The following is a 21330-nucleotide window of genomic DNA, read 5'->3' as shown; positions in this document are numbered from 1 at the left end:
GCCCATTCTAAAATGTGCTCTCTAGCAGCAAAGAATGGTGTATCTAAGAGCAGGATTGGCCGTCAAGATCTCCATGAAAAACTGACCGTCAAAATGTAACTGAGCAAACGGGATCGGTAATAGGGAATCCCGAAACTGCAACACTGTGCTTTCGACTGTCATTTCGTGTGGTTTATTTTTTACACGCGGATGCTGACAGCGGCCTAGATAGCAGTTAGCAGTGTGGTCTGATCGCAGGTCAACCTGCCAACTCTGAGGTCAATAGTACCCTCCATAAACCTCAGAGCCAAGGTTTTTCTATACGGTGTACGCAAACGGGATGGAAGTTGTCTATGGTCGACCGTTTTTTAGACATCTTTCAGTAAGTCGAATAGCATTATCAACTGCTTGTTTGCAACAATATGAGGTCAAAAGATACAAATAATGTCCCTTTAAAAGCACTGTAAATGCATTGTGGCATGTAGAACAAACAGTTGGCAATCTTCACTAAACCTAATTAAATAATGAAAATGTTACAATAAATACGATAATTAGCCCGAACAATGGACTATGAGACCGAGGGCAGGTGGCGTAGATTTGCCTAACATAAAGGAGGGCAAATTTTTTCCCAGCTGCCTCGAGGGTACATAATCTCTTGTTTGGGCTTTATTTTATCCCATGCTTTTCTTATGCATTTTCACTCCAAATTTCTGTTTATTTGCAAATGACAATCATACTCTTTATTTCTGTGATAGATGAAAATCAGTTGAAGAATAGAATGATTTTCATCATTGAACTGAAAAGTGGTTTATCGATATTTAACGCATAAATTATCTAAAAACGGGATTTTTGATATCAAACATGCTATTTGATCATTTTTAAATCGGCAGTTGTCAAGTTGAAAATAGTTCAGGGTCACTGTCAGTGAAATGACCACCTGTGTGCCCACCTCATCATCAACAAGTTGCCATGGAATCCTATAGGCACGAATAAATGAAGCTAATGAGCATTTTCAATGTGATGGTTGTGGACTTTATCAGTGAAAAGTAGTGCATAGTATAAACTCTGACACAGCTCTCTGAATTCACTGTTGTCGCGCGTTCTAGTCCTTGGAGAAAGCGACTCTCACAAATAGAGCAGTGGCATTTGAAAAGATTTTATGCATGGAGGTTTTGTTTTGGTGTGTCACTGAGCAATGTCTAATGAAGTGAAAACAAATTAATTCTCAATGACCTGATAAACCGTCTGACATAATCACAAGGTTTTGAGTCAAGCTGTGACAGTGAAATGTTCACACAGCATGTATGCTACTGTGGTACTGTACTGCAATTATCACATAACTGTGATAATCACAGGAAAACCCTGCTTGATCTCCCTACCCACTGTTTATGCAAGGGATCACTTTACTCACTCCAGCATTCATTAGTTGCAAACATTGATAGTAAGGAAATGTGAACGGTTTTGCAACTAGTGTTAAATAGACTTTGCTATTCTGTACTGTTGCTTTGATATGTTGCCTTTGAAGGGATCCCCAACAAAGTTAAGTGACTTGAAAACCCCACGAACAGCTGTCATCTTCTTGCCCATGATTGAAAATAGTATTCCGTCAATGCTTGCTGCCATGACTGCATGTAATTATTGTCTTCATTGAATTTCCAGTTACCGTAACATACAGTGATACTTGCTATATATAATATTAGCCTGTTCTGGAGCAGTTCTCGTTTTGTTTCAGTAGTGATGCTGTTGAGCATTTTGCAATTACCTGAGGGGTCTACTTTTTCTCACATGCCACATATAATAGAAACACTCAACCTTGCTGGGCCTTGGGGGAGGGGTTGGTGGGGGGGGGGGTGACAGCTGAGAACTATTCGGACTCTCAAATTTGTCTCAAATTTTTCTGATCTACTGCTCATGGGGACACGTTGTAAAGCTCTTGGAGTAAGAAAAATTTTCATATCTTAGTTTTTTGTAAGTAAATTTTATTTTTCCCCCGTAGAGTTATTATAAACACAGGGATGGTGGCCATTTTGAATTTCAAATACCACGAAATTGCAGGTAATTTGTTTCTCTTAGTAATTAAACAAACTTTGTACAGTGACCCCTGATTTTTACTCTTGATTCGGTAAGGGGCCATGGATAATTAAAACATGCGCACGGGAAACGAAACTAAGCGCGTTTAGTCTCAACCCCCCTCCCCAAAATGAAAGTTTGGAAGTGCGAAAAGCCAACCAAGCCATATTCTTTATCTGCATACCAACAATCGGTAATTACGTCGTTGTGAAATCACAAATACGCTACCGACCCCCACACCCCCACCCCCTCTAGACTAAAACCAATCTCTGTTCAGCGAATGAAATGAGACAGTGTATCAAAAATGATCGTTACGTTATTTTACTCTCGTGCACTGATTCACATGTATGTCAAAAGAATGCTGGTGTACGTAGCGGCAGTGCCGTACTGGCCTGGTACACAACGAACGATATAGTGCAACTATTTTGTGATACATAAAAACATGTAGCGAGATGTTGCGATATGAAAACCTGTAGTGTGGTTTTTTCACACGGTAATCAAAATACAGCCAAACCCCCTCCCCCTAAACACAGAAATTGCGTTTACCTTGCGCATGTTTTAATTATCCATGGCCCCTAAGAGTATGGTTGAAAGTTTCATTAAGGAAAGTTTGGGCAAAAATTTGAGTCTTTCACTTTTGAGGGGTGTCCTACTTTTATGTGAAAGGTTCTGAATGATCAACAGTGATCTTTAGTTTATCCAGTATTAAATCGGCCAAGGGGAGAACCATTTGATTTCTTGGGGAGGAGCTGGAGGATTTTTGGGAAAAAAAATTGTTGGTAGGTGAAGAAAGAGAAGCAAAATGATCCAGTATGTCTTAATGTTCAGTAATGATAGAAAATAGAGAAAAATTGCTGCCATAGTGGCGGGGAAAAAATATTGCTGCCATACCCATTTCGTCCAGCCCCTCCCCCAATATCAAATGGTTCTCCCCTAAATCAACAGACTTGTCATCTATGCCTGTGTGTTGATGCACAATCACTTTCAGAAATTTTCATTGGTTGCATGTGATGTTCATTGTAAAGTCACAGGCCTATCAAGAAGTTTACCTACCTGTATTACAACATATTTAGTAATTTATTTTTAAGTCGTTTTATGTTCACAACAACAGATGACAGGCAAGCCACAATGCTGTTGCTCATAGTTTTCTTGACAAATTTATGTTGAGGGGAAAAACTGACATTTTTAGCAAGGAAACAATCTGATTAATATCCGATGTAGCGATGGATCAGTCTTTTACACTATCATATGACTAGGGAAGGACCGCAGAAAAATACAGACCATAATACGATAGAGTAAAAGACTGAACCATCAATACACACCGGATTTTAATCAGACTGGAGAGGAAGGCTACTTGGTGTGACCATGAATTGACAAGGAGAGACTGGATAGTGATAGGGAGGAAACCTCATCACATCGAGAGTGTACAGTTTGCCAGACTGATTGATGTTTCACATTCACGTGGGAATTCGGGCCTTCTCGGCCTGTTTTCCTCTTTTGCACAAAATTGTTCTAGAAAATGGCAGCAATTGTCTCCGCAGCTAATGAAAGACAGTTCTTTTATATGACAAACAGCCGGCCCTGCAAGATAGTGTATTGAACAGATATTCTACTTCAGTTGTTGGGAATGGCAACAGACTTCTTATGATGCACAGCCTATACCTTGCCTTCAGATCCTCAAATTTATAAGTCAACCGATACCATGGAAACTGATAATAGCTAAACCAAACAGCAAGCAGTGAAATGACATCATAAATGACATCATCAAAGAAGACAACAGGCAACATTGATATGTGAAAATAAACTTTCTTCTGTGACAAATCTTGAGAGCAAACTTTTCATTTATTTTCTTATGCGGAGGTGGGACTGGCAGTTTGACCAGTGGTTGTGCCATACCAGAACTTTGTGGTGAATTCAGGCGTAAAGTGCAAGTTCACTGGTGTTTGACATATTTTTAGACCATAGCCTGGTCAATTCAAGACCAGGTGGACAGATTTAACCCCCCCCCCCCCCACGACACACACAATTATTTATGAAAATGTAATAACAATTTCATAATATGTCAACTTTCACCCCATATCAAGATGTTATAAGTTCATAGTTGAGGCATTAATCATAAAATGCCACTGCAAACGCTACATTTCCATATATGGGACTGCAACACATGTTGGTTGTACAATGGATATTTCATTTGATTTTACATGTATGCTGAAATGTGAGGCAAATCTCAAAGTACCTCCATATTTAATTGTCACTTCAAGTCATCTAATGCTCAAGTGTGACATTGTAGTACTTGTTTGTGCCAGGTATCACAATTAAATCCAGAGATTAATGATTCATTATCAGTAGAGATATTCATGTAGCCTTGGATTGTGCACTATATAAACACCAAACATCGGACAGATCAATATTAATGCACTGACGTTAATAATTATGAGAGCAAAATGCTTTGATCAACGTGAAGTAATTGGCCAGAAGCAATACAAGAAGAAACAACCCGTTTTATGGCATCATATCATGAGTGTTTTGTTCAGAGCTTGTGTTTTTGAATGGGAAAGATGTCCTCATTAAAGCCAGCAGTGATTACATTTTGTCACCGCGCTCAGTAACAAAAAATAATATTGAATTGTTCAAAAGTAAGGCATCTGTCTCCTTAGATGGTTACTACCTCCGTCCCTGTTTTAAGTGAGCAAAGTTGTTATCATGACAATAGGATTGTTATGAAGTGAGATGTCAACAAGGCACAGTGGCTAAATATGGTATCAGTGTCAAATGAACTTTATTGCATTTCAAAATTATCCATAAGGTGGTGTGTGCCTCCAAACCAAAGAATTCAAACTTATCCTCAAACTTTATACCCCAAGGAATATTTTAACTCTTTTCATGCCAAGTCAATATTTCATTATCAGGTCAAGATGGTTAAAATTAATGAAACACAACATATTCCATATGGTGTATTTTAACATAATTCTGTACATTTGAAGGCTGTTGAAAACATAAATACTGTAAACTTGATTTTTTTGGACTAAAGATGCTGTAACATATCAAGCCAAGTGGGTGAAAATACATATAGTTTTGGTTCAATACTGCTTTTTAATGACTTGGCTGATGAAGAAGTGATACTCCAGGAATAGGGTTAACCATTTTTGTTTCAATCCTGGTGTTACAATCTATGGGGTATATTAAATTGTTAATGTTCACAAAAGCGAGACGGTGAAAATCTTTACTCCACCAGCTTCAAAATGAGTCCCCACATGCACATGATGCAGTAGACCAGGAAAGTGCCGTGAAAATTAGAGTGTGTGTGAATGTCTTTCCCAGAGGTGCATTCTGTTTTCAAGCCACAGTACACTACTCAATCCCTTGTTCCCCTTTAAGCTCTTGTTGACATTTACTATTTATGTGCTATTAGTCTTTTCCTCTCCACTTTTGAGATTTCACCGAGCAATTAGTTTTGAGATACAGCTGATAAACAAACGGTGGCAATAGAGTTCAGAAGATACATCTGTAGCCTTATTGATTGATGGTGGACTTGACCAAGAGATAATTACAGTGCTCAAAAAAGTCACCAGAGCAACACAGAAAGCCTTGTAAGAGATAGCAAACTTGGCAGAGAGAGAAATACGGTCAGGGAGGCAGTTTTATGGCTTCTGTTCAACTGGGTACATGACTAGCTTTCGAAACACTGCACTGATTTACTATCCATGTACAATACATACAGGAATCATTGGGCTGTGTCAGACAGATAATGAAAACATCTACTTGTACAATCTTTGCCTGTCTTTCATTCCTCCTTGTTTCATCTCGTATTCTCAGGTGAAAGTTACCTGTCGTAGAGGTCGTCTTTATTAGTCCCCACGGACACCGTCCGGGGGGACTTATAGGTTTGGTCATGTCCGTGCGTGCGTGCGTGCGTGCGTGCGTGCGTCCGTGCGTCCGTCCGTTCACGCAGATATCTCAGAGATGCAAGGAGCGATTTCATTCAAACTTGGTACAAGGATTACTTCATATGTCATACAGATGCACGTCGATTTGTTTTGTGATACGATCCAATATGGCCGCCAGGCGGCCATTTTATTACGATATTTTCATGTACAGAGCCATAACTCAGATATGTTTCAACCGATTTTATTCAAAGTTAGTACAAGGACATTGACCAATGTCATAGATATGCATGTCGATTTGTTTTGTGATATGATCCAATATGGCCGCCAGGCGGCCATTTTATTACAATTTTTTCATGTACAGAGCCATAACTCAGACATGTTTCAACCGATTTTATTCAAAGTTGGTACAAGGACATTGACCAATGTCATAGATATGCCAGTCTATTTGTTTTGTGATACGATCCAGTATGGCCGCCAGGCAGCCATTTTGTTACAAATTTTTCATGTACAGAGCCATAACTCAGACATGTTTCAACCAATTTTATTCAAAGTTGGTACAAGGACATTGACCAATGTCATAGATATGCACGTCGATTTGTTTCGTGATACGATCCAATATGGCCGCTAGGCGGCCATTTTATTACAATTTTTTCATATATAGAGCCAAAACTCAGGCATATCTCAACCGATTTTATTCCAAGTTGGTACAAGGACATTGACCTATGTCATACATATGTACATCTATTTGTTATGTGATACGATCCAATATGGCTGCTAGGCAGCCATTTTATTACGATGTTTTCATGTACAGAGCCATAATACTCAGACATGTATCAAGCGAATTTATTCAAAGTTGGTACAAGGAGATTGACTACTGTCATACATATGCATGTCAATTTGTTATGTGATACGATCCAATATGGCTGCCGTGCTGCCATTTTGTTATGATTTTTTCATATACAGAGCCATAATACTCAGGCATATCTCAACCGATTTTATTCAAGTTGGTACAAGGACATTAACCTATGTCATACATATGTAGGTCTTTCTTGTATTTAGGTCATTCTTGGCCATTGAGCGCTATCTGTATCAAAGTATTTTTATCACAGACCTAATTAATGAAGAGGACTCTATCCTCTCTGAGGACATGTAATCAAAGTACCCATTAACAAGTGGGGACTGTGTCATCAACGATGACTTGTTTTAGGCAAACCTGGTTTGTTTGAATGACTTACTATAATACAGTGTTTTCTCCAGGTTTCTATCAAACAGAGGAATGTCCCCTGTGCTTGAAAAGTTATAGGAAGGGGGATTTGGTTCTGATTGAGAGGGAGGGGACCATAATCAATTATGCAAATTACAGTTATGCAGATTAGTTTTTCAAGATATTTGCAAATTATAGTTGTAGCATTGATCGAGTGTCACATTAAAATTACTCCCCAGTCTCTTGTTTTTCAATCTTGTAAATGCATAATAAATTACAACTTATCCCATACAAATCATTTGAAGCTTGCAACTTCATCTGCTTAAAAGTTCAAACACAGGTTTGTAATCTGGAGATACACACTAGTTGATAGGTTTTCCTCTTTGGCATATCTTTGCGCCGATTTGAAGCTGGGTTTGTGATTTTAAAGTGGTGAAGCAGATACTAGGTTAAAGGGACATTATCGCTATCTTTTGACCCTTTTTTCACCAATATTGTTGCAAACGAGCAGTTGCTGATGTTGTTGGACTTATTGAAAGATGTCTAAAAAAATGCTCAACCACAGACAACTTCCATCTCATCTTGCCTACACTGTAAAAAGACCTCTGGTCGGGGGTTTTAGGTAGCCCACCTAAAACCCTATATTTCATGATACATCATACGAAATAATCATGGTGCAAAATTCTGTGTATATCAATATCTCAAGGTCTCATTGCAGAGGGGTATATAATGCTATAGTATTACCATACCTAGTAGTACCAAGAAGTACAGATGCACGACATTTGTTTTATGTGATATGAGCGAATGCCTGGCAGCCAGTTTGTTTCAATTTTTGTCAGGCTGGAGCCATTACTCAGACATGCCAAGATCAATTCCATTTAAACATGGCACAAAGACAAGGTGCCATGACGTATTAGCATGACCATATATAGCTTTGCTCACCAGTCACACATTCTCATTATTGCATTGACTTCAATTCAGTTACATCTAATCGAATCACCTAAATGACAGGTTGGGACTGTGTCGTTTACAATGACCTGTTTTTTTTTGTTATTTTTGTTTTGCATTCCATTTGCAATTTGTTCTTCTCCCTAAAGCATGTTAAAACACCTACTATTCAGCTTATCAACACACACGCAGCTTCTTAATGTGTAAAATACATTATTATTTTACACACTCGTCAAATAATGACAATGCAGTCTACACATGTATAGACTTCGTTGACCAACTAAATACTGTGTATTCATCTGAACATGCAGAGAAGCACAAGAAACTGAGCCTGATATTAAAAACAGTGGTGGAAATAAATCATCAAAGTTATAGATACTGGCCCTTTGGTCAGGATCACCATCCCTTTGGCAGGCCACAAATTGTGATATTGCCCTCAATGTCATGTGTTATTCACAGATGCAAGTACCTGTATGAAGAGGTCTTGGGAACAAGGTTTTGTTCTGGCACACAGCCCAGTCAAACTAGAATGAAATGAATACTGCGAAGTATGAGTAGCGACAGCCAATTCACTGATGATGAAAAGTTAATTAGATGAAAGGAATTCCAATCGGCTCTTTATCAATTACTTCTAGGGAAAAAAAGGATCCAATTAAAGCTTATAAAAACTCATTTCTGAAACCACGTGACCATACCTACCGCTGACAAATTGCGTTTAATTCAATTACTGGAGCTGGCAGATCACTGATGTTTGCATGGATGTAATTACAGGTTCCATTGTCAGGTAGAATTACTGTCAGTAAAATCTACCATGTTTGACTAATTTAATAACCTGTCCGAGGCAAGCTGCTTATTATTAAACTTGTCATATTATGTCGTAATTTACATCATATTCGTGTTCTATAAATGTATTGATTCTGGGAATAATAGCATGTTTAGGGGACTTAAGGAAAAAAGAACACAAGTTCATTCAAGTTTTATGACTTTATCGAAAACTTCTCTTTCCAGGATATGCAAAAGTTAAACACAGGTAATTTCTGTTTTCAACAAAAACGACACTGCCATCCTGTTAAAGATAACTGATAGCAATATTTTGTTGACACCAGAGAGTAAACGGAGACAATAAAAGAGAATTTGTTCTGTCAGACATTGGCCCTCATTCAGTGTGCTCATTTCAGTGATAAGGACAGGCCTTTTCATTCAGCAAATACAGAGTATACTTCTTCAGAGTGAGTACTTATATACTTAGTCCCTGAACAACCTTTCAAGTTTAAACTGAAAGTATTTTCTGCAATTCAATTGTTGGAAGTGTCAAGTTCAAGCGAGAGTTTCTCAATGACATTACACATGGATGTAATAGTTCATGTAGACATGAACTTTAGCTGAAAGCTGAAGATAATGAGTTAATTACTGATGACATCACATGCTTCAATTAATATCAATACTCATAGGATAACTTCATGTGAGATGTTCAGATTGGCTAATATATAGAGATCATTGATCTGATTGACTGTGAACTATCCGTGTCACCGTGGCAGTATCACATCCAAGTTGCCACCGGCAACCGTGATCATCATTTAAACATGAAGCAGACTAATAGCGTCTTCCCTGAATATCACGATTTCTTCAAAGAAACATGTGTCCACCTGTTTGTGTTTTGTTCAAGGGCATCTTTGCAATTTGTAGAACTTGACTTGGTGATGTTTTGCCTGTCTTGTTTCCAACACTGTCACCCATTACAAGTAATAATTTCTTCATCTGTTACCAATGTACATTTCACCCCTTCACCACCTGGTTTGGCCCAAACCCATTGTTATAAATGGTTAGAATGAATCATTCACAGAGAGGGGTTGAAATATTTTGATTGTTGGTGAAAGTTGGCATGTGCTCTTCAGCTGAGCCTTTTGGTCAGTAAAGTTGGAAAAAATATTCAAGATTTAAGATTAAATAAAATAATATATTCAGATTTAGATATTTTTAGTGCCTCTTTTGACAGATGTTCGCTACAGAGGATACCACTGTTAAACCCTAGTCACTGCTAGTAGTTATGGTGTAAGGTTGTATGAGATTTGACAGCAACACCATGACATCAGATCCACTGCTGATGCCGGCTGGTAGGTAAATAAACACTTGTTGCACAAGGACATGGAGGGAGAGAAATAAAATTATCCCTAGTCACCGTGAGAGAAAACAAACAAGCAATGCATGTTTGGTGTCAACTTTTGAAAGCCAGCGGTGATGCACTCTCACAACTGGCAAACCAAAACATGTCTGTCCTTCCTAGGTGTTAATGTTTGAACTGCTCAAAAACTTACAGAAAGTTGTATGGTTGCTAATCATTTGTGTGTTTAACGCACAGGAAATCACACTACACTGTTTTGCATATCAGGTCACGTTTCTTTTCAAAATGGCCGCCTGAGGGGGTTGAATGCTCAAGGGAGACTGCAGTCGTGTATCCATGGAAACAGGAGGCAAGAATCTGCGGATGACATCTTTTTCTGAGGAAATGTCTCCAGCCTTGTCTGAGGATTAAATTGAATTAATGAGAGCAAAGAAAAGCAGGTGCATGTGTACCACTTTGACTTGTTTTATTTGTGATATGAATTACAACTATTAAAGGTATGCTGTCACCTGTTCCAATTTTGCCACAGTTACCATGGAAAGAGAAAATCTAACCAATCACAGATTTTAAGAGGGTGGCCGCTTTTTAAAAAAAGCACCCTCACATGGGCATTTTGAATACCAAGGAACGCCCCTTTGACCATATATGGGCATATTTAGATCACTGTTGACTGTATACCTTTACCGGTATACAGTCACCTGTAATCTAAATATGCCCATATATGGTCAAAGGGGCGTTCCTTGGTATTCAAAATGCCAATGTGAGGGCGCTGTTTTAAAAAGCTGCCACCCGCTTAAATCTGTGATTGGATAGATTTTCTCTATCCATGGTAACTGTGGCAAAATTGGAACAGGTGACAGTATACCTTCAAGTTGTTCAGGTTTGCTATGAAGACAAACTCAGTAAATTTGTAAATGATAAATATATCAATGAAGAAAAAACATGAAAACAAAAAGAATGAATAAATGAATAAATAAATAATAATAAACACCGTTTGAAGTAATTTACATGATTTCCAAATCATGTTTTATTTATAATGCCTTAGTATAGGCAGATGTTTCATTTACTATCCAGTTGAAAGATAAGAACCAGCAAACTTGTCACTGGTGTTACTGTAGAATGTCAGAAAACATTTAGTTTTACAAAATGACATCTTTCTTGCATTAAGTATAAGTGTTCAGGGAAGTCTAAAGTGAACATAAGATTTGAACTTCCTGTGAAAATTGGAAAATGGCAATCGCAAATACCTACAGAGGAACAGTATACTTGCGGTTTTTCAGTTCAGCTCAGTCTAGGACAAATCCAGCATTTCTCAGTCAAAACTTGGTATTGAGGGTTACATTAGGGACAGATAGGTTGCGTTTTGGCCTAAACCTCATTTTACTTGTACTCTGTCTACAATATAATGGTCAACTCGGAACATCCCATGGTGCAGCAAGATATCACAGGCACGGCTCAGAAGATCAGTGCACTGTAACCAACTTTGATTACGCCATGCTCTGTGTATGACAGCAGGAGTTCATAATTAGATACCAATCCTTGTCCTGCTGTGGAGTTTACATATCTTCTTCGGTAACTGACACTGAGCGTTTTGCTGAAATTGTAAACCAAACAACGAAATGCTGCCACAGGACTGCGTATATAATTTATAGAGTCCACAGTACGTAACCTCAGAAATATCAAATTCTCAGTTATTTGCCTTCTTCTATTAGGATTTATGCTGCTCTTCGTAAAGCCATAGAGAGAATGAAAATGAACCAGATATTACCGCAAGGGCAGGATCTATTAAAGTAATTTTTCACTGTTTGCCAACTTTAGTTAATCCTGTGAAATTTCAGTACACACGTACAATGTGAAATTCGTGACTCCCATTTCGTAACAGATCGGTGAAATTGGACCCTGACATATTTATAAAACTATTTTGGAGCTTGCAGATGTTGCGTGCCATGTATTGTCAATCCTTGAGAAGAGTGTCTGGGGAGATAGATGCAAAATAAATGACAAGGACTGTGAAAGTCTTATCAATTTCCTCTGAAAACTTGACTAGGGGGAAGGAAATCTATCACGCCACTGATAAATGCATGTGATACCTCACCAAGTTTAATATTGATGTTGATTTGTGACAAAGGGTAACAAAAGATGCCATTTGTCTGCATATATGTAGCCAGCGTACAACTTTTTACCCTCAGGAGCTGAGCGAGAGGCCGACATCCTGGCTCGTTTCCTAGGCCTGTATTTCATGATGTCGTGCCAATCTTACAGGTGATGTGCAATGATGAATGATGTATTGGCCGGATGTGTTCATTACTTTCCACCACAGATGTAGTTTTCCGTCATTTCGCCAGCACTCTTGTCTGACAGTCGGAAACGGAGAGGTTATACCCCATTATGGATGTTGTTCCCCCCTGCCTCATTTATTTAATCTCATTTGTCATCGAGCTGCGGTCTTTGAGATACACGGAGCAAAATACTGTCAATTGTGGTTGCAATTTACTTGTCAATGTCAGACAGATTCTTATCAGATCAGCCGAGATGGCTGTAGTTTCTAGCTCAGCATCAATGATCAACGACATGCAAAAACACCAATGGAGAAAGATTTCTCAATGATGTTTTAGTTATTTATTGTGAAAATGATGTGATTATGTGTTACATGAGGAAATCTGACAAATTCCTAATACATCTATTTGTGTGCAATAATTCAAAACTTTGAAAGCGTGGTTTTGAAAATTTGCCTCTAAGAAAATCCCATATTTAGGGACTTAGGGCTCTTGTTGTTCTGCGTTGAATTCATCAATTTGGGATGATACATGTGTTTTGTTGATAAACAGCGAATAAACAATAGCATCACCTTGTTAAAGGGTGTGTCTTCAAGGAGAAACCAATTTGATTTTTTCAGATACTGAAAAATGAGTATGGAGTGTAACGTTGCACTTTGCAGAGTGCAGTCCTGTGTCATGATAAATGACGGTTCAGCCAAACCTGTCTGGTTCATGCAATAATTTAATGGACTTCCCTGTCAACGCAGTGTCTTCTAATATGAAAGCAGTGACACATGCTTTGGCAGGGCTGATTGTGGGCTTCAGTGTAATGAAGTAAACAGGACATGCGGGGGTTTCTGTATAATAGCTTATGAATGCGTGGGCAAACAGGCAGATCTTGCACACCGTTTTCCATTTCAGAGCAATTTAAACTAATGCGAGCTTTGTGAAAGTCTTACTTTCATTTCCTCAGAAGCAAGACGGATGTTGTGGCATTTCTATGTCATCGTGAACTTCTTGAGATGCAGCCGTGTTCAGAAATTCCGGATGTTGCATACACGATATGTAAAGCTAGGTTACTGTATACAGGGTTCATTTCTGCCATGCAGATATATATTGCAAAGAAACTACTCAGCACAATATACATTATTGTATATTCATGTTTAGTGTTCTACTAAAATGTGAGTACACCACTTTCATTTCCTATATAATGAACAGTACTTACTGTCAGCTTTGGATACTTATCACATTCCCTACATACATGTAACTTATAAGCAAAGAGCCGGAGTTTTCTGAAAGTCATATTCTTACAGTGAGTTTAATAATGATTGAAAAGTAAATTAGTTTTTTGTCACAGGTTTTGGTGACCTGACAGCATCAGTTTTTCCGCCGGCTTCAGAAATGTACAATACAAGTAAAAAGTGTTAGAATGGAGTTTGCAGTTCCAACGTGCAGAACTCGTGTTTGCGAAAAACGATTTGCCCAAGCCATTCGCACTTCTGTATGCAAATTTGACATTCTAATTGGCTGAGCATCAGCTGCAGCGTATCACGTTTAGCCCTGAGAGTTCTGCAATAAAAATAAGGTCAAAACCTGACATAAAAGCAAAGAAAATTTTATGGATATTCATATAATCTTAAAAATGGATGTACAGCTGAGGCCCTCTAGTATTCCGCACAGAAACTTGCCTTTCAATGATGCTTAAGCTGGTGCGTAATGTGAGAAATATGGCCATTTATAATCTACGTCAGAGACTTCAGAGAGATAATTTCTGGGCATAAAACTTCTGTAAGTCGAGAAATCATATAATTTATCTTTTATTGTCCTGGCTCAGAATTTTAACTGGCGTGACTCAGCACTTCAAATGCACATAGCCACAGCCTTTATCAAACATATCAACATTCAATAGCCTGGCTTTGCATCAAGATAAGCCCCATAGTCTGGCAGGTTTTATGCCAGGCAGTAAAATCATACCCTGTCAAGTTGGCATTTACCCAGTAGCTAAATATTGCCTTCAAAATCTGACTGATAGGTAGCTTGTTACAGTACATTTAGATTGGCGTCACTGGTAAGGTCTGACCTTGTGACGGAGAAACTCAATGTGTCAATTCTGCAACAAATAGTGTGTCCTAATTCAAGCAAACAAGTTTATTGACAGATAACGTATAGGTTATGCATATTGATTTGAAAACTCATGTCTTTTTGTTGCGTTTCCTGTCGTTCACAATATGTCTGGTACATCAAAAAAAATCAACTAAAGATCATAGGTTGGTCATCAAAATACAAACTTTTACAAAATTGTGTACCATGTAATGATGTCCTGTAAATTACTTGATAAAAGTTGCCATTGACAATTAATGAAAGACTGAAGAATGTCATTTACAACAGACTTGTAAGTTTATTCTGCTCCTTCATTACCATGACTGCAGGGAGTATTAGAGATGAATTTTTTCACCCCTGACTCAAATAACCCATTACCATGGCCATTACCAATGGACTCAAATGACCTTGCATATCAAATGAGATACTGTAAGCATTACTGCTATAAGAACTGGCTGTCATTTAAAATTTGACTTTCGCCTTCCCAGGGTATAGGCCCCCACAACACCATAGGAAGTATAATGGTAATATACGAAACAAAAGTATATTTGTGAAAGGGTTATGTCTCTTAATGCTACTGAGATAGAGCCAAAAGTTGTGAAAGAATCATCTTTTAGCTCATCACAAAGTTTTGACAGATAATTTTGTAAAATGTTACATCAGATGCAGTGCCATTGCAACACCAGGATATACTATGAAGGGAAATTCGTAAACATGATAGTTCGATAAAGCTAGAACACATTCAGCCTATTAGAGAGGGAATGCAAGACTAAACTACTTCCAAGATACGTTTTATCGTACGATATTCAGAACCACTCACCAGAATTACTCACCGCACAGAACTGGAAAAGAAAATGAATGCTCCTTGTGGTGTACTTTACGTAAAATGTAGTCATTGATATCTTGCGAGATAGAATTATAATACCATCTTGAAAAGCTTCACACTGATGAAGTTAGACAGTGTTTTTTGCCAAGGTTCTGGAACATTGGTAAATGATTTGGGAACCCCGTAACATTTCTCCTGTCCGTAAATCTGATTGCATTGATTGATATACCAAGGGGAACCCCGGTAAAATGATTGGGGAACCCGGTAACATTTACCAGGGTACCAGCCTTAACAAAAACACTGTTAGAGAACAATTAGCATCTTCTGAGCTCAATTCAGCCAGAATACCCTGAATATTAATGATACTTGGATGAAAAGGAAAACATATTTCTTTTGCTGATATTCCACATTTTTACAGCATCTGAAACTCATTATTTGTAGTATTTTTTCTCTTCTCTATGGTTACTACATGTCTAAGGTAGCACGTGCCTCAAAAACTGATTTTTTAAAACTTTTGCTCAAAGCTCTCCTCAAGGAAACTTAAAACCCATTCTCATTTATTATCAAAAGTGGAAATCGGGATTCACCTTGCAAATTGTGGTACTACAGGAGCAAATTTGTCAAAATTTACAAATTTATGATTCAAAATCGCTCTACTTTTCAATTTTTGCAAAGCAAGACAGTGAAAACTAAATTTGTTCCACGAGTCCACACAATGTGGCAAACGAGCAAAGTATTGTAACAATTTTGAGAGTCAGAACATGTATCTCCTGATGTACCGTACATTCTGCTGTGATGCTGAGCACTGGGAATACACACGTCAGAAGAAATACAGTGTGTGGAGTAATAATGCTGATTAACTCTACCGTCTGTTTGGCATCAATCTTTTTAAAATTACTTTCACGCTCATTGTTACCCTCGGAAAGTAGGCACTATTATTGCATTCTGAAATGATAAAATATGACACCTAATTCACTGTCTAGTTATGATTTATTACATTCTGTGGTGGAATGCAGTTGACGTACAGTGCTTCAGAAAAGACATCAAGGATAACCATCAAATTGTGAAAAATATAGTTCTCTTTCTTTTACTTTTCATAACAGGAGAAAGTGCTGACAACAAATAGAGGTTTTTAATTTTATCTTGACCATATTGGGTTATTTCAATTTCTGAGTTTTTTCACTGACCATTAAAAGATGTCCTTAAGATAATCTAATGAAGTCGTGTGAACAGTTTTTACAAGTATTTATGGTGATGACTTGCCAATCTAAGCAGAAGATATTGCAGTGAGAAGTAATAAGGTTTTTGCAGTAATGTACAAGTTGACGCTGATGTTCTCAGTAACGTCTGGCTTTTAAGACATGTCGCTCTGGCACAAGAACTCCTCTGGATAGTAGATGCTAATATTTTTTTGCCTGACAGTGGAAATTTCTCTCTACTTCATTGCTTTACAGAGTCTAAATCGTAAAGGAATACCGGTTGCTTGTGTTTTATAATCACCCAGTCGTGGCACAAAATATTAATCACCATGATGTACTAATTGTCCTAGCTAATGTCTAAAACATATGCCTTGGTGTCCGAGGGGGGGGGGCATTTTGCTGTACACATAGGTTGCATTCTCCATTTATAGAAAAAGAAATAATTTTACAGCAGTTTGAACTGTTTCATCCAATCAGATCTGCTAATTTGTTAGGTTGAAGTTCCGTATCCTGTCACTTTTTGATGTCTTTTTGTATTTTGATCGATCCGTCAAAGGCATTTTTTTCTGTTCCCAAAATCATGTTGAAATATCTGGTGCTAGTATCACTTTGGGGTGCGATCACGCAATATTTACACTGTCAAGTCAGAAATTTTGCTTCAAAGCGCTCACTTGAGGAAAATATTCGCATGGACGATGCAAATAGCGTGCAAGTGATACAAACACACAATCTCAAATTATTTGTTGCCTAAAACAGTGGTGCTGCTGAGCTTGACTTTCTCAGCTCTGACCTTTGACATGGTATAGTTTGTATGCATCATGCCCCTTATGAATTATGTACGTGATTGGTTGCCATCAGGGAGTTGTGTCTTCATTGGCAAGAGTCAATACAGTAAGCGTTCAGTGCTGACTTCCAACATGGAATCATCAACCCATAATGGTGCTTTTGAAAGAGATTTCGAGTACTTCAATTCCAGACTATGATTGAAGTGCAATGAAGAAACGCATATATGTTTGTACATACGCTTGGATTTGATCACTTCCGCTGGTTAGGATAAAGAATTGATGTGTAATGGTGATAGTCGCAAATTTCAGAACAGTTTACTTGCTTTGTGCTATAGCCTATGGATCTTGCTAGGCTGACTGCAAATCACTCGGTTTTTTCAGGCTTCCATAGCAGTTACTGGCTGTAAGCTATCACGTTCACTCGGTACAATCTATGTGGCAGTCTGCCAAAGTATATTGTGTCAATTTTGTGACATTTTGCTTAAGTTTATGTCTTCAATTTACTCGGTTTTGATATTATATATGCCCACAGACTTGAAGTCTACTGCCTGGGACCTCTTCTTGGTTATGGTGTACACTACGCTCCCAGCAGAAGTAGGTTTCCATTAGGAGCGTAGTCTACATCTGTAACCGAGAAGAGGTCCCTTCTAATATACTTAGGGCAAGTCGTAGGTTCTTGGTTGCCTCATGACAAAGAGAGGGTTGAAATATTCTGTGAAATAAATGTTTCATGAAGTTGATATGTCGACGTGTGTGTAATTTCATTATTTCTAACATAAGAAAATTTTACTTTGAAAGAAGAGAAATTTTTTTACATAGTCATATTTTTTATGTTTCCTTAGTCTTCAATTTCTCTCGCCACTCTCTTTTATGAGGAATTTTGTCTCATGCAGTTTTCGAACCAGGATAATCCCTGCCGGTGTTCATCATAGCCTGTTCATGTGTGTCTTGTCCAGTGTTATTGTTGTAATCTGGATTTAGATCTGGACAAGATTCCATTTTGTCAACAACAACATTACACTCTGTACACGATAAGTTGTGTGTAGTGAGGCTTATGCTTTTTGTTTCAGCGGAATGAAGGGAGAAGAATAATAACATTTATTTGTATTTACAATGAACACAAATAATAAACATATCAAAAGTTACAGCTATTATGACTTTCAAAGGAAATTTGAATCCACACTGTCCAAATCAATCTTGATGCAGTCTTATTTAACACATTTCTCCTATTAAGCAATATTCTTGTCATAGTTCAACCAGCCGAAGATAGATGATGAAAGGTACACAACAGATACATGTCTGAAGGTAAACAACTCTTTGAACAAGAAGTTTTAAAATGTACTATATGCTTTGTGTCATTATCACGCCTCTGATGTTTTTGTATCTTCTAGAACACTGGTTTCAGTACTACCTGCCCGATCCAGATCTGTCCTTTTCAAAGTGCTTCAGAGTATCATATTTCATATTCCGTTCTGATATTCCACCAGTTAACTCAAAAAGCCAGGAAAGATGAGTAAGTAGGGTCAACAACCAAATACGAATTGGAAATAGAACGACAAAAACACAAACAAGTTTACTGAGAATTTTCAGTTAACAGGCATACACATATGAAGCTTTAACTTCGGATAAAGCAACTTGCTGCAAGATGATGATAATTTTGATATGCTCTGAAATTTAACTTTTCAGTTTCATGCATACACACACATATTAAAATGCATATTAAAACTTGAATGTGCCTTTCCAGAATCCAGGGGAGAACATTGATTGATGTACAGTTGTAGATTATAAGCACATACACACACACACACACACACACACACACACACTCCGATATATATGATATATAATACATACACACACACACACACACACACACACACATATATATATAAAATCTAGGAACATGTAGTTGTCACTCTACAGGCTGTGTCATGCGTTATGCAATCATAATGATTGCTTAGGGCATGAAACAGCCTGTAAAGTGACAACTACAAGTTCCTAGATTTTCAGTATTACTGCCCTGCAGAAATACATTGAGCACTATACTTTACCTGCATTGACAAGCAAATTGCTTTATTTATTTATTTATTTATTTATTTATTTATTTATTTATTTATTTCTTTTACGACTTATATTTACCACTGGCACAGTGTTTTCAACATTCATGTATCATTCATAAAAGTAACAATTTAACTGGATTTTGAGAAATGTACTTGAGAATTGTACTGAATAGAGCTTTGAGTACAGTGATTCCATGGAGACGGGATGTTGGATTTGTAAAATCTATCAGTGATGGTGAAAGTGGGTACAGTTTTACTAGGCGTTAGGACTGTGAAGTTCACAGTGCACTACTCAAAAGAGTCAGAAGTTGGATGGGAACTTGTTGCTGTGTTTGGTGAATTGTAAGTTCCACAGGTCTGCTTTAGGAAATTTGAGATGTGCGCGCGCCCCTTTGTGCGGTCAGATGGCTCCCTGTACATTTCTGCCCGGAATAGACTGTTTACAAGTGGCATTGGCAACTCGATATTATGTAGATAATGAAACCAATTTTAGGAGAAATTTAATGTTTCTACACCAATTTTTATCCAAATTTGGACTGATGTACACCTAAGGGTAAGTAAGTTAAAGCAAAGTGTTTTGAATGGCTCACCTACTTTATGTTTTCTGAGCTCTTTACATAAACCCTCAGCCGTTAAAAGCTATCAAGTAAGACTGCGAAATACCGAGAATTTATCCAGCAAGATGTGTGATATTTATTTACAAAATGACAAAAGTAAGTCAACCAAGTACTGCAAAAACATCTGTTTTTAAAGGGAATTTAACTTCACTATTTTAAAGTTTTAGACTTGGATCTCTGATTTCATTTATTTCCTTTTAAATGCAAACAAAATCGTTGCAAAGTTGAATTCCAGAGAAAAGTGATTGCTTCTCAGAATTTGTAATGTCAGTGGCAAATAGTCAGCATTTTTCATTTATTAATGTTCTTTAGCTCAGGCAGTGATACGACTTTATGTGCCATGTCGTTTAGAGCTTTGGTTGTACCTTAAGTACATTTTAACCAGCATGTGTTGTTTCTCACATCAGGAAATCTTGTGTAGCTGAGCAACTTGACACATCCATGCTATGCCTTTTGGAAGGTTAAGAGAGGTGCTTTTGAATGTACTACGTGTCTATTATGATTGCCTGCATGTGACAGAATCTGTTGCTAATAAAAACATTGTGTAAACTGCAGAATTTTCTACAGAAAGCTGTTTGACAGACAGCTGTTGTCCAATTCTTTGAAAGAGTGGCGTTTTAATAAGTTTTTAGTTTGGCAAAAGCGGTTAATTCCAGAATTATCACAGGTGCTCATTAAGAAGTCCGGGTGACAATGTTTGTGAAATGTCTGCAGGAGCAAGAAAGGTTCAAAGAAATCAGTTGTATAAGCTTATTTTTCCAGTATGAATGACCCCCGACAGCTTTAATGGCATTAAACTTTTCTAAATTCATTTGTTCTGCCGCTTGGTTAACATTTCCACCTCTGAGGATCACTGAGTCTCAGAATCTAGGAATTTTTCTGCTTTTCTACAGCAAATAAGTCTGAATGCATTGAGTGCAAGTCGGGTCCTTCCACAGAGTTGTAGAAGTGTCAGAATAAAGTCAGCAATAAGGTAGAACGCGCCTCGGGGACAGATATTCTGACTCTCAAACTTTTACAATTCTTTTCTGATCTACCACTTGTGGGGGTTCATTTTGAAGCCCTTGGTGTAAGAAAAAATTTCATCGGCTTAGTTTTTTGAAAATCAAAAATTTTATCTTATTCCATACAGCTAACACAGGAATGGCAGCTGCTTTAAATTTCAAATATTAGTAAATCTTGGGTAATTTCTTTCTCCAGTTCCAAAATTTGCACGGTGACCCCTGATTTTCATTCTTGACTTTGAAAGAGTATGGTTGAAAGATTACCTGAGGA

General features: G+C 37.7%; 1 protein-coding gene across 6 annotated transcripts in view; it reads left to right on the top strand.

Annotated features, from left to right (window-relative positions):
* The window catches only part of LOC139147741 (RNA-binding Raly-like protein), a 133722-nt gene that overhangs the window by 26248 nt on the left and 86144 nt on the right, over positions 1–21330 (top strand). For 4 of the 6 annotated variants that reach the window (XM_070718914.1, XM_070718910.1, XM_070718915.1 and 1 more), the window contains one exon: positions 18770–18891. The exons of the other annotated variants lie outside the window; for them this stretch is intronic. In XM_070718914.1, coding sequence (XP_070575015.1) covers positions 18888–18891 — 4 coding nt within the window. In that variant the 5' untranslated portion in view covers positions 18770–18887. The remainder of the gene's footprint in view (positions 1–18769; positions 18892–21330) is intronic. 6 annotated transcript variants of the gene reach the window in all.

The sequence above is a fragment of the Ptychodera flava genome, chromosome 13 (genome assembly GCF_041260155.1).
Source record: "Ptychodera flava strain L36383 chromosome 13, AS_Pfla_20210202, whole genome shotgun sequence".
NCBI classification, from domain to species: Eukaryota; Metazoa; Hemichordata; class Enteropneusta; family Ptychoderidae; genus Ptychodera; species Ptychodera flava.
The sequence above is the reverse complement of the archived record's forward strand: the minus strand, read 5'-3'. Positions and strand labels throughout refer to the sequence as shown.